The sequence below is a fragment of the Pseudorca crassidens genome, chromosome 19, assembly GCF_039906515.1.
Source record: "Pseudorca crassidens isolate mPseCra1 chromosome 19, mPseCra1.hap1, whole genome shotgun sequence".
Lineage (NCBI taxonomy): Eukaryota > Metazoa > Chordata > Mammalia > Artiodactyla > Delphinidae > Pseudorca > Pseudorca crassidens.
This window is the reverse complement of record NC_090314.1, coordinates 53126220-53150109: the sequence shown is the minus strand read 5'-3', so window position 1 is coordinate 53150109 and position 23890 is coordinate 53126220. Positions and strand designations below refer to the sequence as shown.

General features: G+C 53.4%; 1 protein-coding gene and 1 long non-coding RNA gene across 9 annotated transcripts in view; one reads left to right on the top strand and one right to left on the bottom strand.

The window, feature by feature from the left end:
- Positions 1-5216: 5216 nt before the first annotated feature.
- On the bottom strand, positions 5217-19290 carry LOC137212777 (uncharacterized). 3 transcript variants are annotated; one of them, XR_010937617.1, is made up of 4 exons: positions 19053-19290; positions 18103-18290; positions 14863-16591; positions 5217-6525 (listed from the first exon to the last, which is right to left on the bottom strand). It is a non-coding gene; the product is annotated as an uncharacterized lncRNA (long non-coding RNA). The 3 variants fall into 3 exon arrangements; XR_010937618.1 differs by lacking the exon at positions 5217-6525 and having other exon boundaries at positions 14669-16591; positions 18115-18290; XR_010937616.1 differs by lacking the exon at positions 5217-6525 and having other exon boundaries at positions 14670-16591.
- Positions 19291-19665: 375 nt separating this feature from the next.
- The window catches only part of BAIAP2 (BAR/IMD domain containing adaptor protein 2), a 71450-nt gene continuing 67225 nt past the window's right edge, over positions 19666-23890 (top strand). For all 6 annotated transcript variants that reach the window (XM_067715169.1, XM_067715165.1, XM_067715168.1 and 3 more), the window contains exon 1: positions 19666-19835. In XM_067715169.1, the coding sequence (XP_067571270.1) occupies positions 19782-19835 (54 nt within the window). In that variant the 5' untranslated portion in view covers positions 19666-19781. The remainder of the gene's footprint in view (positions 19836-23890) is intronic.

Below are 23890 nucleotides of genomic sequence, written 5' to 3'. Positions count from 1 at the left end.
TGATTTGCATTTCTCTAATAATTAGCAATACTGAGCATCTTTTCATGTGCCTGTTGGCCATCTGTATGTCTTCTTTTGAAAAATGTCTGTTTAAGTCTTCTGCCCATTTTTTGATTGGGGTATTAGTTTTCTTGATATTGAGCTGTATGAGCTGTTTGTATATTTTAGAAATTAATCCCTTATCAGTCACATCGTTTGCAAATATTTTCTCCCATTCCACAGGTTGTCTTTTCATTTTGTTTATGGTTTCCTTTACTGTGCAAAAGCTTTTAAGTTTAATTAGGTCCCATTTGTTTATTTCTGCTTTAATTTCCATTACTCTAGGAGACGGTTCCAAAAAATTATTGCTTTGATTTATGTCAAAGAGTGTCCTGCCTATGTTTTCCTCTAGGAGTTTTATAGTATTCAGTCTTATATTTAGGTCTTTAATCCATTTTGAGTTTATTTTTGTATATGGTGTTAGAGAATGTTCTAATTTCAATCTTTTATAAGTAGCTTTCCAGTTTTCCCAGCACAGCTTATTGAAGAGACTGTCTTTTCTCCATTGTATATTTTTGCCTCCTTTGTCATAGATTAATTGACCGTAGGTGTGTGGGTTTATTCCTGGACTTTCTATCCTGTTCCATTGATCTATATGTCTGTTTTTGTGCCAGTACCATACTGTTTTGATTACTGTAGCTTTTATAGTCTGAAGTTAGGGAGTGTGATTCCTCCAGCTCTGTTCTTCTTTCTCCAGATTGTTTTGGCTATTTGGGGTCTTTTGTGTTTCCATACAAATTTTAAAATTATTTGTTCTAGTTCTGTGAAAAATGCCATTGGTAATTTGATAGGTTTTGCATTGAATCTATAGTTTGCCTTGGATAGTATGGTCATTTTAACAATATTGATTCTTCCAATCCAAGAACATGGTATATCTTTCCATCTGTTGGTGTTATCTTCATTTTCTTTCATCGGTGTCTTATAGTTTTCACAGTACAGGTCTCTTGCCTCCTTAGGTAGGTTTATTCCTAGGTATTTTATTCTTTTTGATGTGATGGTAAATGGGATTACTTCCTTAATTTCTCTTTCTGATATTTTGTTGGTAGTGTATAGAAATGCAAAAGATTTCTGTATATTAATTTTGTATCCTGCAACTACCGAATTCATTGATGAACTCTAGTAGTTTTCTGGTGGCATCTTTAGAATTTTCTGTGTATAGTATCATGTCATCTGTAAACAGTGACAGTTTTACTTCTTCCTTTCCAATTTGGATTCCTTTTATTTCTTTTTCTTCTCTGATTGTTGTGACTAGGACTTCCAATACTATGTTGAATAAAAGTAGCAAGAGTGGGTGTCTTTGTCTTGTTTCTGATCTTAGAGGAAATTCTTTCATCTTTTCACTATTGATGTAATGTTAGCTGTGGGTTTGTTATACATGGCCTTTATTATGTTGAGGTATGTTCCCTCTATGCCCAGAAACACACTTTAATTCTGACTTATGTGGCACACAGCCAGCAAGGGAACTTGGACGTAGTGAAGTTCTGAATAATAGGTAAATGAAACCTCAAACAAAGTAGAAATTCTACAAATCAATTGTTTGGGATTAACTGCATCATCTCCAGATTATTTTTCTTCCATTTTAAAGTAATATATGGAGTGTCTGGCTCTGTTATGGTAGCATAAGCCCACTTCAGCCCATCTCTGTCACTGTTACAACTGAAAACTCAAGGGAAAAAAAAAAAAAGGAGCTCCCTAAGGACTCTGCAAAGTGAACCAAAGCAGGTGGATTGTGGAGGCAAGTTCAGACTTGCTGCTGTGACCCATGTGGGGAGGAGTTCCCATTTTATTTTCTCTTTTCTTTTTGCCGTGGGCGGCCTCAGTTGCAGGACCACACAGCAACACCAAACAAAAATTCTGATAGAACTCTGTCTTTCTGGCAAGAGGAACTCTACCAGAGGAGCTGAGTTCTGGAAAGTGCAAGGGTCCTGGAGAGGAGAGAGTTGGAGAAAGGGACCTGTGCTCTAGATAAACCAGCAGAAGTCTTGGGCTCACCTCCAAGTTATACATGCGCAGGACAGACCCAAAGCAGCACAAAAAGCTTTTGATAACTGAACTTAAGACGGGAACCACTGGCCACTGAAGGCAAGTGGGGCTTGTGGTCTGAGCTAACCAGGTTGATGGGCTGCTGAGACAGAACAACATTCTCCAGACCCAGAGTCTACACAACAGTCAAAATGTCCAATTTACAACCCCAAATTATGCAAGGAGAGAGACGATGAACAGATGCCAGCTCTGAGATGATCCAGGTGGTAGAATCATCAGACAGAAACCTTACAGTGGTTATTGTGACTGCATCATATAAGGTAAGGTCAAACATACCTGTAACAGATGCAAAGGTAGACGTTCTCAGCTGAAAAGGAGAAACTGTGTCAATGAACAAAATGGAAACTTCAGAACTGAAAAATAAAGTGCCAGAAATCTAAAAAAGTACTGAACATGCTCAACAGCAGAAAGGAGATGACCGAGGAAAGACTCAGTGAACTTGAAGATAGAGCAACAGAAATTACTCAAATAATAGGTAGAACCGAGAAAGAGAAAAGATTGGGGTGGGGTGGAGTGAGGGGGAGCCTGAGCCTCAGGAACTTGTGGGACAATATCAAAAGGACTAACATGTGTTTTTAAAATCCCAGGAGAAGAGAAAGAGATTACAGCAGAAAAAACATTTGAAGAAATAATGGATGAAAATTTCCCACATTGGTGAAGGATATCAATTTAGAGATTCAAAAAGCTTGGGTCCCCAAACAGGATAAATTCAAAGAAAAACATGCCTAGACATATCATAATTAAACTGCTAAAAATCAAAGGCAAAGAAAAAATCTTAAAAACTGATAGATAAAAATGAAACATTACATGCAGAGGAACAACAATGTGAATGACTACAGATTTCTCATCAGAAACCACAGAGGCTAGAAGATAGTGAAACAGTGTCTTTAAAGTACTGAAGGACTTCCCTGGTGGCGCAGTGGTTAAGAATCTGCCTGCCAATACAGGGGACATGGGTTCAGGCCCTGGTCTGGGAAGATTCCACATGCCGCAGAGCAACTAGGCCCATGTGCCACAACTACTGAGCCTGCATGCCACAACTACTGAAGCCCGCATGCCTAGAGCCCGTGCTCCACAACAAGAGAAGCCACCACAATGAGAAGCCCGCACACCGCAACAAAGAGTAGCCCCCACTCGACGCAACTAGAGAAAAGTCCACACACAGTAACAAAGACCCAATGCAGCCTAAAATAAATAAATAAATTTAAAGTACCAGAGAATAGAACTGTCAACCCAGAGTCAATATCTGGCAAAAATATGCTTCAGGAATGAAGGGAAATTAAAGACATTCTTAGATGAAGGAAAACTAAGAGAATTCACTGTGTAGTCCTGCTCTAAAAGAACTACTGAAGGAAATTATTCAGGCCGCAGGGAAATGACACCAGATGGAAAATGAAGGAAGAACAACAGAAATGGTAAATATATGGGTAAATGAAAAAGATAAATTTTCCTTTTAAGGTTTAAAAAGTATGTATGACTGTTGAAAGCAAAAATTATAATGTTGCCTGGTGGGATTTTCAACATATGTAAATGTAATAGGTGTGGCAACTATAACACAAATGGGGAAGGTAGAGGAACTTACATGGGGGTAAGGCCTCCACATTTTAGTTGAAATGGTATAACACTAACTAAATAAACTGTGAAAGGATAGGAATGTATATATCAAAATCCTTAGTGTGACCATTAAAAGAATAGAGATACAGCCTAAAAGTCAGTAGGTAAATTAAAGTGGAATAGTCAAAAGATTCTCAAATAATCCAGAAGGTGGCAGAAAAGGGGACCAGAGGAGACAAATAGAAAACAATAAAATGGGAGACCGAATTTCAACTACTTTAATAATTACATTAAATGTAAATGGTCTGAACACACCAACTAAAGGCAGAGACAGTCAAATTGGAATTTAAAAAAAAAACACTATATGCTGTCTACAAGAAACCCACTTTATTTTTTAAAATTATTTTATTTATTTATTTTGCTGCGTTGGGTCTTTGTTGCTGTGTGTGGGCTTTCTCTAGTTGTGGCGAGCGAGGGCTACTCCTCATTGCGGTGCGTGGGCTTCTCGTTGTGGTGGCTTGTCTTGTTGCGGAGCACAGGCTCTAGGCATGCAGGCTCAGTAGTTGTGGTACACGGGCTTAGTTGCTCCACAGCATGTGGCATCTTCCCAGACCAGGGCTCAAACCTGTGTCCCCTGCAGTGGCAGGCGGATTCTTAACCACTGCACCACCAGGGAAGCCCCAAGAAACCCACTTTAAATAGGAAGACAGGGATAGGTTAAATGTAGAGAAATGGGGAAAATATACCATGGAAACACTAATCAAAGGAAATCTGAAGTGGTATATTAATATCATACAGAGATAATTACATAATAATAAAAGAAGGCATAATAATCCTAAATGTGTATTTGCCTAACAGTAGAACTTCAACATACAGAAAGCAAAAACTGACAATTAAAGGACAAATAGTCTCTTAGAAATTAGACACCCCTCCTTCACTAAGTGAGAGACAGCAGGAAGTCATTAAGGATATGGTCAACCTGAGCATTACCCTGATACCAAATCACATGAGGTCATCACAAGAAACCTGAAGACTACTATCCCTCATGAACATAGATGCAAAATCCTCAACAAAATATTAGCAGATTGAATCCAGCAATATATAAACAGGGGTCTTTGTCCTGGAATAACCTGTTTTTTACAGGATAAATCACATGGGGTTTATCCTGGAAATGCAAGGTAGGCTCAGCCTTCAAATATTAATATATTTCACCAAATCAACAGACTAACGAAGAAAAACCTTATGATATCTCAACAGATACCAGAAAAGCATTTTAAAAACTTAGCAAAGTAGGAGTAAAAGAGAATTTCTTTAACATTATAAAAGTCATTTACAGGGACTTCTCTGGTGGTCCAGTGGCTAAGACTCCACGCTCCCAATGCAGGGGGCCCAGGTTCAATCCCTGGTCAGGGAACTAGATCCCACATGCCGCAAATAAAAGATCCCACATGCTGCAACTAAAGATCCCGCATGCCGCAAAGAAGATCCCACACATGGCAACAAAGATCCCACGTGCCGCAACTAAGACCCGGCACAGCCAAATAAATAAATAAAATAAATATTTTTTTAAAAGCCATTTACAAAAACCCTATAGCTAACACCACACTTCATGGTGAAAGGCTGCATGCTTTCCCCATAAGATTGGGAACAAGGCAAAGATGACTACTCTTACCACTTCTATTCAACATCACATTGGAAGTCCTAGTCAGCATAATAACCAAGAAAAAGAAAACGCATACATGTTGGGAAGGAAGAAACAAAACTGTTTCTATTTGTGGATGACAAGACTACATATGTACAAAATCCCAAAGGAATTTATAAGAAATCTACTAGAACTAATCAGTACATTTAGCAAGATGACAGAATGCAAATATGCAAAATTCAATACGTATTTCTGTTTCCTAGCAGTGAACAACTGGAAACTGAAATTAAAAATTTAAACACGGGAAACAGACTTCCCAAGCAGGATGGGACAGTGTGTGGCAGATCAGTGCTCCCGCTAAGAACTAGAGAAGCTAGACAAAATATATAAATCATCTCTTTAAATGTATCAGAGAACTGCAGCAGCAATGGAAATGAACAGGGGGCAGAACAACAAAAAGATGAGCTGACCATCTGTAGGCAGTGCTTGCCAAGCGTTGGATTATGCTGGGTTTAGTGACAGACCTGGAGATTTGAGGGGCATCTAATCATGAGAAGAATGGAGACTTGGGGGCCGATCTTTCCTTCAAGACTTTGACAAATTTAGGAACATACGAGGATGCTAGTTAAAGAGCTAATGTGAGAACCTCTGGAAAGTTGTCTACCATCCTTCAGTGCTGAGGACACAAAGACCCACCAAGGGAGGCGCCGGTGTTCACCCCGGGCTTTCTGGTTAATGTCCTGGAGGACCAACCCCTGGAAGGAGAAGCAGATGGACTTACCAAAACCATAAACCACTCCAAGTGCAGCTCCGTCCTGGTTGGGTTAAGGTGGTCAGCCTTCTTATGGAGGAAAAGGTTGATTCTTACCTGCTGGAACACATCATCATCTAGAGGAAGAGTTGCCAAACTTTTCCTTAAAGAGCCAGATAGTAAATGTCTCAGGAGATATGGTCTCTGACTACTGAACTCTACTGTCTCCATGGAGATGCTGTGTAAACAAATGGGCATGGCTGTGTTACAATAAAACTTTATTTACAAAAACAGGTATCTGACCCTTGGGCTCTAATTAGCTGACCCCTGATCCGTTGCTCCCACCATCTTTAATACTTGACACCAGCATGCATTCAGAGGGCCAGATGACTGAAAACCAAGAGGAAAAACCCATCAGTGGCAGCAGGTCCACAGGTTCTCTGGGCAGTGGTGTAGCAGGTGAGAACTCTGAAAGACCTGGAACCAGAACGTTTTTCTAAATAGAGGAAACAGTGGAGAAAGTAGATTAAAAGATGGAGAATCGGAATCTATATAAAGAAACGTTTAAGAGTCTGCAAACCCCAAGCTTCCCTGTCCAAGCAGGTCTGAGCACAAGTCACTTCATCCTGGGCAAGTTAGTCTGCGTCTCGATATTTCACCTGATAAATGAAGCTGTTCGTGTGACCATAAGTGGCCAGAGGACATTAACTGCCTGCCAGGGGTGGGGGTGAGGGTCCCCATTGGGGCTGAGCCTGTCCTACATAGGTCACAGGCCCCCTTCCCTGCCCCCTCTCCTGTGTGCCTGCTCTCTGGGGGAGCTTGTGAGCAGCCTGGTGTGAGGAGGCCAAGGACAGAGGACCACACAGGCGTCCAAGGTCACTCTCATGGCCCTGGGGGGAGGAGGCAGTGAGGTGGGAGTGCAGGGGCTGCTCGAGGATCTCATCCTCATCCCTGTGGTGCTGTGGGATGGCACTGCAGCACCACAGGGGACGGGGTCAGGGCTACATCTGAGAGCCTCGCGGGGCTGCAGTGTAGGGACTGGTTTGTACGGGGCAGAAGAACGCGGGGATCAGGGGAGGGACCAGTGCCTGGGTCTAGGGTGGAGGGGCGGATTGGAGAATTAGGAGCACAAAGCTGAGGGGCTTGGGGGCGGGGCGGGGGGCAGGTAAAGCAAGAGAAACTCACCCAAGGTGGAGAAGCCGTGGTGGGACAGGACCTGGACTTGGTCCCCAAAGGGGCACTGACAGAGGGGATTCTGGGTTGGTGGTCAGAGCTGGAGCCCAAGGAAGAGGTCTGGGCAGGAAATACATACTGTGGAGCCATCTGAGTTTAAAGGGGGGAACTGAGCTCTACCAGGAGCCGGGGTGAGTGAGGGGCGGGCCTGCAGGCAGGGGCCCTGCACCAGGCTCACTCTGTGGTCCCAGGGGAGCAGGTGAGGCAGCCTCTTGACTCCCTGCCTGGGGTCTTGGTCAGCCCCACTCCCCAGGGCAGTTCCTTCCTGGGGCCAGTTTCCTCATCAGCAAATGAGGGCCTCAGTCGAATCGACATTGTGAGCTGTGGAGAGGCACCTGGTGTGGCCCGTGGAGGAAATAGTCACGGTCAGTTCCTGCTGCTCTGGGGCCCTCGGGTGCCTCAGTCTGCAACCGTTTCTTGTGCTTGTTTTGAGAAATTAACTTGATTCTTAGGCCTGTCGATACTGGCAGCCCTTCACAGGAAACCTTCAGGCTCGGGCTCCCTTGATTAGCACCCTGAGGAAGACTGGGGCTTACTGAGGGAGGACAGGGCCTCTGGGGGTTTCCAGAGTTAAAACCATCTGCATGAGTACGATGTGTGTGTCCCCAGGTGTGATCTTGGGAGCTGTGTATGGTGCAGGGTCAGGGCAGGTGAGCGAGGGCGCCATGAGTCAGTAGTTGGCACAGCGGGTGTCAGATTCCCCCTCTCAGGTCGGGGGCCCCTCAGTGTGGGGAGTTTGTGGAGACGGCCACCAGAGGATGGGAGGGGGCTGGGAGGCAGGGGGAGCCGTGGTGCCAGCTGTGGGAGTGCAGTGGGCAGAGGTGGCGGCGACAGCAGCAGCCCCCGGGTCAGGTTCGCAGGGCCAGCTGGGCCTGCTTGATGGACCAGGTGGTCCTTGGGCCAGGCCTGGCTCAGGTGGCTCTCCAGCTTTCCTGGAAACCCAGTAATCTACCTGATCTTTCAACAAAGCCCATTTCTGCTGGAGTCTCTGAGGCTCTCGCCCACCAGGGCCAGCAGATGCAGCTGCCCATGCCCTAGGTGGGGTGGCTCTAACTCCCCGTGGCCAGCCGCGTGGCCTTGGGAAAGCCCCTCCCAGCCGGTGCCTCAGCGCGATGAGGCTAATGGATGTCTGTCCCGCCCCGCCTGTCCTGTGGGCTGGTGGTCAGAGGCCTTGGGGGGTTGCTGAGCCCGGCTCCCTGGCTCCGGGCCACCACCTGGCAGCACAATCCTGCCAGGATCTCAGACAGTCTGGGTTCCCACCCAAGGCAGCAGGTCAGGACTTCCACTCACTCCGCATGGCCAAGGGTGGGGGCCGTAGGGCCCTTTTTTTTTTTTTTTTTTTTTTGAGGTACGCGGGCCTCTAACTGCTGTGGCCTCTCCCGTTGCGGAGCACAGGCTCCGGACGCGCAGGCTCAGCGGCCATGGCTCATGGGCCCAGCCGCTCCACGGCATGTGAGATCTTCCCGGACCGGGGCACAAACCCGCGTACCCTGCATCGGCAGGTGGACTCTCAACTACTGCGCCACCAGGGAAGCCCCGTAGGGCCTTCTTAGCACACATCTCAGATGCCCGGTCTGCTCGGGAACCCCCAGTCCACACACCACTCTCATCAGACCACGGGCTTCAACTTAAAGGCACACAGGAATTGCTCAACTCATAGAAGTAGTTTTGGTGGTCCTTGCTGCTTCTAGAACTCTGCTAGGCTGGAAGATGCAGCTGAACTGGGTCCAGGGAGCCCCTCGTTCAGCTGGGGAAGCCAAGTTTTGGTCAGAAGCCTGTGAGAGGAGGCCCAGGTACAGGCTGGTTGGCCTCCATGGAGTATCCCAGGCTCACTCCCCTGATGGAGTTCTCAAGGAAAGGTACTGAAATTCTACAGAATTCTGGTTCCTTTTAAAAAGGGTGCTGGACTTCACTGGTGGTGCAGTGGTTAGGAATCCACCTGCCAGTGCAGGAGACACGGGTTTGATCCCTTGTCCAGGAATATCCCACATGCTGCGAAGCAACTAAGCCCGTGCTCTACAACTACTGAGCCTGCGCTCTAGAGCTCACAAACCACAACTACTGAAGCCCGCGCTCCTAGAGCCCGTGCTCCAGAACAAGAGAAGCCACCGCAATGAGAAGCCTGCGCACCACAGCAAAGAGTAGCCCCCACTCGCCACAACTAGAGAAAACCCAAGCACAGTAGCAAAGACCCAACGCAGCCAAAAATAAATAATAAATTAGTTAATTAAATTAAATAAAAAGGATGCCATATACATGAAAAGACATTCAATTAGGCATTGGGGAAGTTAAAACCACAATAAGATTGCACCCAACTAAGATGGCTAGAATTAAAACAGAACAAAAAGACAGAAAATAACAAGTGTTGGTGAGGATATGGAGGGAGTGGAACCCTTGTGCTGGTGGGAGTGCTCAAGGGTGCAGCCGCTAGGAAGACAGCTCGGTGGCTCCTCAAAAACTAAACATGAAACTACCATGTGACCCAGCAATTCACTCCTAGAGTAAACTGAAAACAGGTGTTCAAACCAAAATTGTCCTTGACTGTTCATAGCAGCACTATTCACAGTCACCTAGAGGTGGTAACAACCAAATACCCACCACCAATGAATGGATGAACAAAATGTGGTCCTCCCCACACTGGAATGTTTACTCAGCCCTGAGGAGGGATGAAGCATTGGCACATGAGACAGCATGGATGCTCCTCAGACGCTGAGTGAAAAATGCCAGGCACGAAAGATCACACCTCGTATGATTCCACTGATGTGAAGTGACCACAGAGACAGGCCAGTGGCTGGGGGAGGGAGCAACGAGACCTAACTGTTAATGGGCACGGCACGGGGTTTCCCTTCGGGTGATGAAAGTGTTTCAGGACTAAATAGAGTTAGTGGCTACACAACATTGTGAATGCACAAAACGCCACTAAGTGTATACTTTAAAATGGTTAATTTTCTGTTATGTAACTTTTATCTCAATTTTGAAAAAAAAAAGATGTCATAGGACCCTTTGAAAATACACGTCACAGGGAGCAATTTTCTCATAGAGCGTAAGTGGCCGGGGGTCCGCACAATCCCCACGTTCCCTCTGGACGTTCCAGGCGGCCTCTCCCATGCACTATCTTTTCATCCCTGCTGGGTCCTGGCAGGGTGGTACTCCCCTCCTGAAGATGCGTCTTAGGAGAGTTCTGGTCCCCAAAGCCAGTGCCCTGACAGCCACCTGCTGACTGCCCAGTTTCAGGGGCAAGCATGGACACCGCCACCCTAGGCCAGGTGGCCCCTTCCCTGTCTCCACCGCTCTGCTCCCTGCAGCCCATCCACCGGGGTGTCCTCCTCTGGCCTGGGGCCACCACTCTCTGCGCCTGCCACACGTCCCATCACCTTTCCATGCTGTCCACCAGGTGGCAGCGGAGGCTCCCCATGTGGAGTCCCTGCCTACCAGCAACACCAGCACCCCACGTCCTCTGAAGACCAGAAGCTGAGATGCCGGGATCACATCTCCCTCAGGGCAGAGCTCGTCATCAGCACGAGCACGGCCGCAACCTCAGTCCTCTCTGCCCAACTCGGGAGGCCGAGCTCCAGACGCTGCACTGGGAGCCTGAAGGCTGGAGTCTGTCCCGCAAAACACCACAGGGCCGTGCTCCTGCAGCTGACACCCCGTGAGACCCCACCTGCCCGGAACCACTTGCAAGCCACCACCTCAGCTTTCCGGGAGGGCTGCACAGCAAGCCCACCACTTTCCAGCAGGGAGCCTGTGCCTGGTGGGGAGGCTTGGCTTTGATTTTTCCTGAGGTGGAATCAAGGTCTCTGGGGTTTTCCTGGTGGGAAATCTATGAGCCAAGGAATGAAGGAAAATTACAACCGAATCCAACACCACCAGCCCCAGGGGTTCTGAAAACCCAAGACCTGAGGCTGCACAAAGGACTATTGGCTCCTGCGGCCGCAGAGAAAATCTCAAAATCTGGGTGAGAATTAACAGCAGATTCCAGGGGCTGAGCTGCCAGATCTCCACAGGGGCCTCGTTTCTGCCAGCAACAGAGCGACACTGCAAAGGTCACGTGGAGCCAGTGTCTGGTTGGACTGGGGGTTAAAGGTCACCTGGATCTGTTTAAATTGTTTTTCCCCCATGGATGGAATCTTCTTTTTGTTTGGACAGCTAGTCAACAGCTAAGGTTTTCCATGAACCTCTACAAAGATGTCTGTCTCTTCCAATTTTTGAGGGGAAAAAAGAGCCTAACGGGGCAAATGATATTCTCAAGCTTGACACTAAAATAATTTTTTTCAAAATCCTACTACTTTCTGACCGGACCTGTCAGTGAAGAAATTCCAAACCACTCCATGCTTCCTGAGGCTTTGACAGCTCGGGCAGCAGTTTGAGTACTGTTCAGACAGCTGCCTGGTTCTGGACCGAAAGGGGTGCCCCACCGTGTCCCTGCAGCCGGCATCAATTCAGCCCAGTCTTCGCTGGACCACCGTGGGGCCTCCTGGGGGGACCTGCCCAGGCATCTGGGTGGTTCTGGGGCTTGGGGTTTGCTTTCACTACAGACTGGACTCGGGGCGTCGCAGATTCTCCAAAGACCCCAGCCCCTCTGCTCTCAGGCTTCCTGCCACTTGCTGCAGGAGCTCGTGGTCAGACAAATAAACTCGGTCCCACACAGGGGTCCAGCCAGCACCCCCAGGCCCGTGGAGCCCAGCCTGGCCCCTCAGCCAGTTTTGCCTTCTCACTATCCAGTTTCATCACAGTCCTTCTAGCACGTTCTGGGGTGAGCCACAGAAGCAGGTGCGGGTGGTTACGTGCTACTCAAAGGGACGGGACCTCATGTTTCCTGAGTGCCCACCACCACTTGGGCTGGGTCCGTGGGTCACCTCGCCTGTGGGACAGAGCCCCCGCTGTCCAGCATCGGCGTCTGATGGCCACAGTGGCCATCCAGCATTGGCTGTCCCACACTGTACAAACCCACAGGTGGACAGTGGGCCGATGTCTTCCTATGAGAGCAGTCTCGTTTGGTGTCCACATAGTCAGAACACGGAGAGCCCCCTCAATACCCTTGGTTCCCAAATACAAGAGAAACGGGGAGACCTGAGTGCCAGAAAGAACAGAGGTGGGAGAGAAGCCCACACTGCAGGCCAGCAGCTGCTGCCCAGTGCGCAGGAACTGCCCATCTGGTCCCTCCCCACCTCCAGGGGACACACCTGGACCAGGCAGGCCCAGCTGCCTTAGGGCCTAGACAAGGAGATGATAGGCGGGTGGCTCCAGACCCCCATCTCCTGGGAACACCTGGCACCAAGGCGGATGTGCTCGCCTCTCCCGAGACCCGTACACTGCTTCTCGTGCATTTGGGAACCGAGGACGTCAGGGGGGCGGGGGCGGAGCTCTCCGTGTTCTGGCTGTGTCGACACCACACGAGACTGCCCTGATAGGAAAACATCCTCTAGTTGTCCAAATGCCACCGTGCTGGACAACCGGGGGTGGGGGTGGGGAGCGTCTGTCCCACCGTCAAGCTGACCCACAGACCCACGCAAGTCGGCCTCAAAGCTCCCCGTTCGGGAGCTGTGGGACCCTAGGTGGGGTTTTAGGACCTGCAGCAAAAGGAGAAAGTCAGATTTCAGGGCTGAAGACATTTTCTAGTCTGGCTTTAAATAAACATGGAATTTAAAAAGAGAGAGAGAGAGAGTGCGGAGCCCCCAGCAGCTGAAATTAGAAGCAGCAGCCTGGGCAGGGAAGCCATCTGCGCACGCGAGGCAGAGCCTAGGCCTCGCTAGCAGCACCAGGAGCCGGCGCTGCAGGTACAGGTCTGCCCTCTCTGCCGGGACATCCAGGCTTGTTTCCTGGAGTGTCCTCTAAGTTCACGTTCCAAAGAACAGATTTCCTCCTCTCCGCTCCAAACATACCTTTGAGATCACTTTCAAGGCAATTTAAGTCATTTAAGAGGCAGAGTGATAAGAAAAAATGGCATTTCAGGGGTAAAGGAAGTAATTACATTGAGGGTGAAGCCAGCGTCTTTCCTCATCTTTCCCCTGAAGCCGAGTGACCACCGAGCCGGTGTGCCTGCGGTGGCCGGCCTGGGCACACAGCACTCAGCCCCTGGGCCCTTCGAGTCGCTCACCTCTGGCCTCCTGACCCAAAATGCCGTGTTCTTTTGACCCAGGGGCTTGCACGAGGGCCGACGCTGGCTTCCTTAGTTTGCGGTCTCCCCGCTCACAGAACCCTGTCGCAAGCTGGGTTTGCACATAAGGTGGTGAGTGTGCCCGAGATGGGGGTGGGGGGGGTGTTTGGGTGGGCTCCTCGGCTGCCTGCCTTCGGCTCCCCCTCCCCACCCAACCCAGCCCAGACCTGGCCCCTGAGCTTGGGCTGCCCTTCCCAGCCCGCCCCGTCCAGCTCTGGACACAAGGCCCAAGCAGGCAGCTTGCCTTGGCGTCCTTCCTCTGACCCAGCCCTCCTGCCTCACCTGGGCCAGTACAGGAGGCCCAGGTACAGGGGGCTCTGCCCAAGGCCTCATCACCTGCCCAAGTTATCTAAATCTGCATTGTCAGTTAATATATTCGAACAAGCGAGTGGGTGACCGAGCTGGCAGACGCAGGATGACGCTGAAATGTAATAAGAGGGGGAGAAACACCGAGTGAAGCTGAGACTCGTCCTCGCCCCTGCGCTCACCCCCACGCTGCCTCCCACAGGCACCTGGAGTCACGCCGATGCGCCGGATTATGTAAGAGGGCCCGCTGCTGGCGAACCTCTCCCCACCCAGCCCGGTGACAGGGTGGCACCTCCTCTGGCCCCTCCACCCTCAGTGGAAGCCCCTGTTGGCCCCTCCTGGGCCTGGCCAGTAGGGAAGCTCTGGGAACTTTCTAAGCTGCCTTGCTAAGAGGGTTGAAGCTAAACCAGGAAGGGCATGGGAGCCACACTCCTTCATCTCGGAGAGGGCAGAGGGCCCTGCTGGTCCAGGCGGTGCCCATGGCCGGGCAGATAGGCGTCCCCGCCTCTCAGGCGGGGCCCGGCTCAGAGGTCCTGCGAGGGCAAAGAGGGCAATGTCACTGATCCCTGGAGGCACAGGGTGAAGCCCGTGCCATCTGCAGCCAACATTTTGATCAGAGAGATGAAAGCCTCTGAACCACGTTCAGCTCAAGGGGGAGCAGGTTTTGAGGGAAGAGCACATCTAAGTAAAAGCCTGGGGAGGAGGGAGCTAAGAGCCGCATCTGGGTGGCAGGAGATCGGCCATCAGCTGGGCCCACGCCCCCCGTGCCAGCCTCCTGCACAGAAGACACGTGGCAGAGCGGGCCCGGGGCACCCTGTGGGGACAGGGCCACTGCTCTGCCTACTGAACCTACAGGCACCAGACTCTGGGGTGAGGTGCAGGTGCCCTCCTTCAGACCCCCAGGCCAAATGAAGGCTTGTGCCAAGGTCATGGGTGCCCCCCCCTTTAGTAAACTTTACATTTTAGGACTGTTTACATTTACAAAATTACTGCAAAGATAGCCCACACCCAACAGTCTCCCCTATTGTCAACATCTCACATTGCTGTGATGTGTTTGCTACAATTAAAGAACCAACATGGAATCACTGTTGTTAACTAGAGTCTGGACTTTATTCAGGTTTTCTTAGTTTTTACCTCGTGTCTTTCTACTGCTTCAGGACCCGTCCCGGACCCCAGGTGACATTTAGTCATCATGTCTTCTCGGGCTCCTCTTGGCCAGGACGGTCTCAGGCTTCCCTGGCTCAGATGATGTGCTGGGCAGGGATCTGCAGACTGTCCCTCTGCTGGGATTGGTGATGTTCCTCTCATGATAAGCCTGGGGTGATAGGTTTGGGGAGGAAGAGTACAGCGAAGTGCCTTTCTCAGCACGTCAAGGCCACGTACGGTCCCCGTGGCTCACCCTGCGCGTGTGGCCTGGCTGGCCTGGCTGAGGTGTGCTTGTCAACGTCTTCCTGGCACCTGTGCTCTCTGGAAGTCACCGCGCAGCCCACACCGAAGCTGGGGGTCTCCTGGAGCAGCCGCTGTAAAGGGCAGCTTCTCACGTGCTTTCCCACGGGCACTCGGGTGCTCTCTGGAAGGTCCTGTCTAACCACTGACGATGACAATCTCTAAGACACACCGAGGGCTCGCCATGTGCCGGGCACAGTTCTCAGTGCTTTTTCTGCCACCTACACCTCGGCTCTCCCAACACCCTGCTCAGGTACCTTGCCCGCCTGGAATCTACCCAGGCCCCCATGGCCGTCACACTGCTGCTGTCCCAGCAACTGGCCCCGGGTACTGGCTCCCCAAGTCGGTGGTCATGCCGTCAGCAGCAGCCCCAGGTAGACGCCAGGCTTCGCCCTGTGGCAGGCAACATGGCCCTGCCTCATGCTGGACAAAGCCACAGTGTGCTAGAAGCCGCTGAGGTTACCTTCCTGACAGCAGGACACAGGCCTCCCCCCACCCCGGAGCTTCTGGCTCCAGGCACCCCCATGCCTTCTTGCTGACAACGCCGACAGTGTGAAGAATGTGGGCCGAGGACCAAAAAGACAGTACTCTGGACACAAGTCGGACAGTTCTGCCCAGTGACCCTGCCCGGGCCGGTCGCCCAGAGCACCTGGCGTGGAAGGAAGAGGCAGCAGTGGCCAGAGAGGATGGGGAAGATGAGACAGTGCCCATGCCTCCGCTCTCTCCTGCTCTGGAACTTTCTGGTTACTGATTACAAGTGCTCTAATCCAGGAAGGAGAAAAGGAAGAGGAGTTCTGATTGGGTGGATTCTTCTCTTAGAGAGACGGGGAGGCTGCCAGGAGGAGGGGGGCGGTGGAGAAACAGCTCCCTTGACAGGCACGAAATTTCCCTGTGATCTGAGACACATTGCCACCCCCTTAGGCCAAGCTCAGCAGAAACCGGGTTGGGCTGGTCAGAGAGAGAGATGGTGGTGAAAACCCTTCAAAGTTCTGCGGTCACCTCAGAAAGGGCTCCTTCTGTTTAGCAGAAATTCACAAATCCTTGTGCCTGCCTTGCCAGGAGAACAGCTTGCTTGAAAAGCAGAGGCTGTCATCCTGTAATTAAATCTGAGACCCCCCCTCCCTACGTGACGTTGAAATGAAACCACTTACATAACGCAACTAAAAATAAGTTGATGAAGAGATGCACTTTGATTCTCCCTGCTTCTAGCCTTTTTCTCCGGGGCCACCCATGCTGGGGTCAGCTGACCCGGGGTCAGTGTCCGCAGCACCACGTGGTCAGATTCTTGCCTCCGACCCCTGCTCCGCACCCTGTGTGCGCGAGGCCCCATCACCAGTGCACGGGGCAGGGGGGACCTCAGGTTCAGAAATGGGATGCTGTGGGTCGCCATGGCTACACACCTCCCTCGTCGCTCGGCCTGTGGAGGTGAGGACCAGCAGTAAGAAGTGACGGGAAACCGGCAGCGGGCAGATTCCAGCCCATCTGCTTTCTCAGTGATTCCTGATGAGCTGCTCATTTATAGAAAGCCGCTCCCCGACCCCAAGTAGTGCAGGAAGAACAACACCCTGGTCCGGGTGAGAGCAGTGGGCTTGGGGTGCTGGGGGCTGAGTGTTCTGGCTGGTCCTGGCCCTCTTGCTAGTCCCTGCAGAGCAGGCGGGAAAAGCAAAGGCTCTCCATCATGACAATGGCTTCTTACGGGTCTAGGAGAGGGATGGGCCTGACCCCAAGTCTAAACAACCCCCGCGGCACTGACCACCAACCTCCAGGCAAGTCACTAGATCCCACAGCACCCGACGAACTCTCAGAGTCCAGGGGAAGGGAAGGAGGTGGGGTTGGTAAAGGTACCGAGACAAGCAGGCCCTCCTGACTCCCAGGAGTGGCACTGGGGCTGCCTTGGCACCCAGCCCACCCCCTGGCCCTGGGCACTGCTCAGGCTCTAGGTCCTCACCTGTGGTACTCAGCCCTGCCCAGACACTGCTGCCATTTGAAAGGCCTCCCACCTAAGAAAGGCCTGAGAGGACACTGGTGGTCTCCTGGCCCGAGGCTCTGACCTCCTTGCAGCTGAAGGGGTGAGCACCCAGCGCTGGGCACCTCGGCAGGCTGGTGGCTGGGGGAAGCCGTCCGGTAGGGGGCGGACTTTCTCGCTGCGGTTCTCCAGGCCCAGGTGCGACCCCCTCGCCAGTCCTGCTCTGCACCTGCCATCAGCCCCGCGTTTCTCAGTGCTATTGGGCTCAATGCGCTTATTTTCACTCGCCCCAGGTGCTCTGTGAGCACACTTCTTACTGATGGCTTCCCTCCTAACTGTTCACCTCCTGCCCAGCTGTCAGCTGGAGGGTGCAGGCCAGGGGTGAGGCTGCAAAGCAATTAGCCCAAATCAGGCAGGCCAGGCTGAGTGGGTCTCCTGCCTCAGCTGCTACCAAATGTGAGCGTCCCGTTGGGCAGGAGGAGGGCAGTCAGGAGCAGGGCCTTCTAGAGGGTGGGGCGGGGCTCAGGGCCATGGCAGATTTTCTGGTGAGGCCCCTCTCCTTTCTCTACTGTCTTGTGGCTGATGGGAGCAGACAGCCCGGGAGAATTCTCCCCAGGCTAATTCCCCTCCCAGAGTGATGAGACCCTGTTTTCTCCGGCCAGCCTCCACCCACCATTCCCCTGGTCCTGGTCATTCCACTCCCTTCAGACGAGCAACAGCTCTTGCCCTGCACCCACCCAGCTCCATGTTGGCCCATGACTCCATGCAGGTCAATGGATGTCAGTCCTAGGGCTGGAAGGATGTAAGCATGCGCTGCATCTAGCTGGCCTGGAGGAAAGGGAGCTGGGGGAGGAAGACGGGCCTGACTTCTGTCACCTGAGCCAACAACGCCCTCATTGTCAGAGCCAGTTTGAGCTGGCTTTCTGTTACTTGCAACCAAAAGAATCCCAGAAATTACTTACACCGGAATCTACCTTAAAACACTGCAAGCAATAAAACGGGGGCTGGTAGCAGAAAGGAAATTAAACCAAGAAGAATCTCTGTGAACGAAGGCTGGAGGTTAGGACAGAAGGCAAATGCTTCCTGAATATCCCTTCCATTTTCTTCAAATCCACGTGAAGCAGAGTGTAGTCCATTCAAGTCAATGACCCTGTGGAAGAAACCTGTCTTATGTCCCTGCTGTCTTCTGGACTCCCCCACCTGTCTGGGGTGGGGTGCGGGGGTGGGGAGGGAGTCTGTCTCCTGGGGCACCTGCACTTGAAGGGATGACTGTCCAGGGATGGGATGCTGGCAGAGACTGTCAGGTTTAATTAAAGGGAAACACTTAGATCTGGTGTTTTACGATGTAAAGCAATTAATTCCTCTACGTTAGTCTAATTTACGTAAATACTTCTCCAAGGGAATTGTACGGAACCCTCTGTGCCAACTTGGTCAGCTTATGCAGCAGAACCTCCCAGGAATCGCCTTCAAAAACCAGGCATCTCTGACCCCTTGATCCACCTAGGAAGGTTCCCCCTCCCCCAGGTTTTCCCACCCCACCAGGGTCCTCCCTGCCCCCCCTCCCCTTGAGTCCTCCCTCCCCAAGGAAACTGCCCCCAAAGAGGATCTTCTGCCACTACGAGGGTCCTCTGTTTCCCTAAGCGTTCGCCCTCAATCCTTCCCACAGGATCGTCTCCCCACACCCCCTCCAGAATCTGCCCCCCAAATCCCCACTCCCCAGAGTCCTCTTCTGCAACCCAGGGCCCTCCCCTCTCCAGAATCCCAGCCTCAGGCCCCCCTCAAGATGCACCCCTCACAGGGTCCACCCTTCTCCAGCGTTCTCCGCAGGGTCCTCCCTCCTCCGAGACTTCCTTCAGGGTCCTCCCTCCCCAGAAGGGCTGGCCCGGGGATCGCAGCCACCCAGTGAACTTACCTACTAAAATTCCGGGTCGCGGCCGGACCTCCAGGGCACAGCGGCGGCCTCTCACCATCCTGCACCAAGCCCGTGCGGCAGGCATCCGAGCGCCCAGGGACCCTCCCCTACCCAGCGAGGGCACCCGACCCCGACCGCGTTCGGGGGAGCGGCGCCCAGGACACGGCCACCCCGACTCGCCACTTTGCTGAGTGCCTCCCCCACGCGCGTTCGCGGCCGGCGTGCCCCCCCCGCTTCTGCTCCCTTCTTCCTGCGCCACCCCGCCCCCGCCTCCCCGCCCCCAGCCCGGCTGTCGCCCGGGCCCCCAAGGCTGTTCCCAGGGCCCCAGCCTGAGCCGCGCCTCCTCCTCCTCCCCCGCGATCGACGGCGCCAAGGGCCAATCGCTGCCTGAATCCGGCCCACAAGCCCCGCCCCTTACCCGCCCCCTTCCCCGGGCTCCGGAACCCGCCAATGGGAAAGGCGTTGCGGGGTCGGGGCCTGTCGGTTGCCTAGCAGCAGAGACTGGGCGGGGGCGCCAGGCCGGGGGCGGAGATCCGGGTGCGGCGGGGGCGAGCACGAGGTGGGCGGGGCCTCAGGGGGCGGGGCCTGATCGGCTATAAAGGCGGACGCCGGCTGGACGCCGCGCTTTTGGTTTGGCTCTGCGCGCTTCGCGTTGGTAGTCGTTGCCGCGTCCGCAGTCGCAGCTGCTTGCGCCCCCGCTCCGGTCAGTGGTGTAACCGGACCAGCACCATGTCGCTCTCTCGGTCGGAGGAGATGCATAGGCTCACGGAAAATGTCTACAAGGTGAGCTCTGTGCCACCCGCGCGCTCGCGCCCGCCCGGGCGGTCCCTGGGCTCTCGGGGGTCGTCCCGGCGCGGCCGCGGGGACCCAGCACCGGCCCGGCATAAGTTGGCGCGGGCGCCCTCGTCCAGACAGCCCCCTGCTGCCCCCGCGCTCCCGGGGGCTGGAGCCCTCGGACCCGAGTGAGGTGGGGGCACGGGCGCGGGCTGCGGTGTCCGGGGTCTGCCGGGGTCCGGGGCCGTGGCTCCTCGTCGCTCTGCGCTCTGTGGTGGTCCCGCCGGGCGCGGTTACGCAAGCCTCGGGCACTTTTTTCTCAACAGGCTTTTCCTTTCCACAACTCCTTCCCGGGCGTCTGTGGACGTGGCCGGGTGGGAGGTCGCGCAGGGGCAGCTTCGATGGGTGGACAGATAATCCGTCATCTTATGTAACCGCGGAGGGAGAAGACTAATTGTGTAGGAGGCTGGCGCGCCCGCCTCTGCTTCTGATGTGTGAGGAGTCGGCTCGCAGCCCCCGGTGCGGAACGCGGGTGTGCCCGCCGGACCCTCGTCGCCCCCGCCCCGGCATGTTTTGCGCCTGTGTGCACGTGGGCAGACACCCGAGTTTCAGTTTCTTAGCATCCATTTTTTCGGTTTGGACCCCCGCCCCCACCAGCACAGACCCAGGCTCCGGTGGCTCAGGGCTGTTCCCGGCAGTATTTCCTCACGGGAGATTCGTTCCTTGGGCGGTCCACGCAGTCCTCTTACAAAACCGTGCTCTGTTTCAAAACTGTGCCTCGGGGTTAAGCGGTGGTCGGGGGCGGGGAGGGGTGGGGTGTTCGGAGTTGGTATTTACGCGGCGGCGGCGGCGGCTGGTTCATGGCGGCGGAGTGGGTTTGCAGCGCGCTGGCAGAGCAACAGTTTCTAATTGTGTTAAACAACTACGCTGTGCCTCTTTAGCCAGCGGCCTGCCAAGCCCTCTTTGCGCGCGGCGGGGGAGGGCGGGGAGAGGCCTCTGGGGGGCCGTTAGCTTTCAGCTGGAGTCCGGCGCGGCTGGAGTCGATCATGGCTGCTAATAAAGGTTTTTAAAGTTGTAGCTAGGTCACCTGGAAGAATCCTGAAGCTGGGTCAGGGTAGACTAAGTCAGTTCTGAAGCCATGTTAGAGGTGCTGGTAAACAGGAGACTGACGAAGAAGCAGCACGTAAAAGGAACAGCTCTTGGGGGTTTTATATTTGTCTCACGTAGAGTCGGTGGCATAGGTTTTTGGTTGTGTTGCTCTGTAAATGCTCTCAGGGGAGGGAGGTTTATTAAATTATTAGTCATTAGTTCTATTTCGACTTGCTCATTATTGCAGGGGTAGAAGAGAAATGCTGGCTTGGAGGTTTTTTTCCCGTTTTCCCTGCTTCTGCACTGAAACCACCAAACAGGAACTTTAATGGCGAGAACTAGGAGGGAGTGTGTGGCGTGGCTTTGCTCTGGAGAATCCCATGATCAGCCTTAATAAAACACTTAAAACCGAGCAGTCAGGCGTGTTGTTCCAGCTGAGCAGCTTCTGGATGGAGCTATGATTTGTCTGTAGGTCTGAAGTGAAATCTGTCGGCAGGATGGTGGCAGAAAACGGTTAGGATCCCAGCTTTGGGGGGTTGGGGCACACGTTCAACAGGCTAGTTTGTGGTCTGTGCTCGGCGGGTCAGCTGATGACTGAGCTCCCACGGGAAGGTGTGGCTGAGACCAAGGACTTTCACGTTGGACACATCGGAAAGTGGGTGTCCACAGGCTGGGCACCTCACACACTCCTGGCTGGTGACGGCTGCAGAGCCCGTGGGCAGGTCGGTTTGTGGGCGGTGCTCCCCTGCCACTCTGCGACCTGACTGGTGGGTTTTTGGTCCGGTGCTCTTACAGTTTGTGGTTTGTCACTGGGAGCTCGGGTTCTGCAGCAGAGCCAGGACAGGTTGGGCAGCTTCAGCACACTGGCTGGGCAGAGACCAGGCCACCTGAGGCGCAGTCAGGATACAGCCAAAGCCACTGTGTGTGGACCCAGGCCGGTCCGGCTGGTCCTCTGCTCTGTCCAGGGACGCTACTGCCTCTGTGCCTGGGTTGGCAACTTGTGGGAGAGTGGCTGAGATGTGGCCCTGCTTAGTGTCACCCCAAGCTGCAGCTCAGCTGTTTGTTTTGGCCCCTGGGTCTTATCAGCTGCAGTTCTAAGTGGTGTTTGTCTTGTCAGAGAAGGGAACGGTGGGGACGCTTGTCCTTGGCCTTGCTGATTAAAAATGCGAGACTAAAATGTACAGTTTTGATTCTCTTCCCTGGAAGAAGCCCTAGCGCCGGATTTAATCTCTCTCCCTGTGGCCCGGTTCCCGTGGGAGCTGTGTCCTCGGGGAATTTCATGGAAGATGAAGGGGCGAGAAATGGAATGGTTTCCAGACATCTGCTGGGAGCTCACCCTCAGACCGCGGGTGCAGGGACAGGGACTGAAGCCCTCTGGGGGCTCCCTGGGCTGGGCCCCTCAGGGGATGGGGGTGCAGGCAGCAGAGCCTGGAGCCCAGGACTTGGCTCTCAGGCAGCCCTGGGTAATTGCCTGGGGTGAGGAACAGAGTTGCAGGGTGGGGGTGGGGAGTCTGCTGCTCAGGATTAAGCCCAAATTGCAGCTCTCTTGGGAGAGGCCGCCAAGCATCCCCTTGTGCTGGAGAGAGAGGGCCTTCTTTAACAGCTGACCGTAGACCCCGGCTTCAGGAGAGTGACTGTCAGGTTCGTGTATTTCTCTCGGTCCTGTGTCTCAAGAGAAGCCCTGGCTCCAGGCACCCTGATGACCTGGGAGGGGGGCGGCTCTGGCACCTTTTGTAGGAACAGCACCACGGGTCTCCGTCCTGTCCTGAGGATGTGGGAAGGTGGGGGACAGCCTGAGGAGAAGGATGTCTCTGGGAAAGCTTCAGGCATGGCTCTTCAGGGTGTCGTGGGCCTTGGGCCTTGGTCACCAGAGGCCGTCCAGTGGTCCTCACTCTGCAGCTGTGTGGGGAAGCTGGCCTGGCCTTGCGTACCCGCCCTGCGAAGGCTGCTGTGGCCAGCAGGTTCCTGCAGCCGGAGTCGGTCAGGTTTGCCACCATTGGTGCAAGGTGGTGGGCGTCAGCACTGGCAGGAGAGACCCCACCTGGTAGGTGAGAGCCCACTGCTGGCCAGGTCTTGCCCGCCACCCTCCTCCAGGTGGGAGCAGAGGGAAGCACGAGGGCCCAGGTCCTCTACTGCTGACCCTAGACCCCCTTCCACTGCTCAGCAGTCACAGCAAACTGTTGGCCGCCATCAGAAGCCTGGCGCCTAGAGTGGACAGAGCTCCGCCGGCTCCCTGTTGGGGATGGTGAAGTGCTGCTCTGACAGGCGCTTCCTTGGCAACAGAAACGCCTGCTGGGGAGCAGCCCTGAGGGCTGTGTGTGTGCATGTGAGTGTGTGCTTGTGTGACCAGGAACATGTGTGCACATGTGTGTATGCAGACGTGTGTGAGCTCGAGCACATGCATGCAGGTGCCTGCTGGTATATTCACAAGTCTGTCCAAGTGAGCACGTGTGTGCCTGAGTGCACGCATGTGCGTGCATGTGGTGCTTTGTTTTGCTTTAAAGGTGACTCGAGTGCCGCATTGGGGTAGAATCTTCTCATAAAAAGAGGAGCCTGATGTCCCTGAGTGGACTCAGAGCTGCCCTTCCATGGAGCGCGCTATGTGGTACCCACTCTTTCCACCACCAGCGCAGCAGCAGTACTGCGCCTTCCATCCCTTCTGGAGTAGCCAGGGCAGTTTCTTTGTCGCACTGATCTCTGGGCAACTGGCTTCAGCAGCTGCTTGTGCCCAGGTCACGTCCCTGAGGTTGCTGCTGGACCTTGCCGAAGTTTGCTGATGGTCATGAGGTGGCTTGGTGCCTGGGGTGTGGTGGCTCTGCAGAGTTCCTCACTGGGCCAGGAGTGTTTTGCCTGCGCTGCCATCCCTATTGGTCTCTCCTGGAGAACGTGTCTTTTGTTGGGGAGGCTGCTCGGGACAGACCATGTGCACTTGAGGCTCTGGGTACTGGTCCAGGGCTCTCGGGGCATCAGTGGGG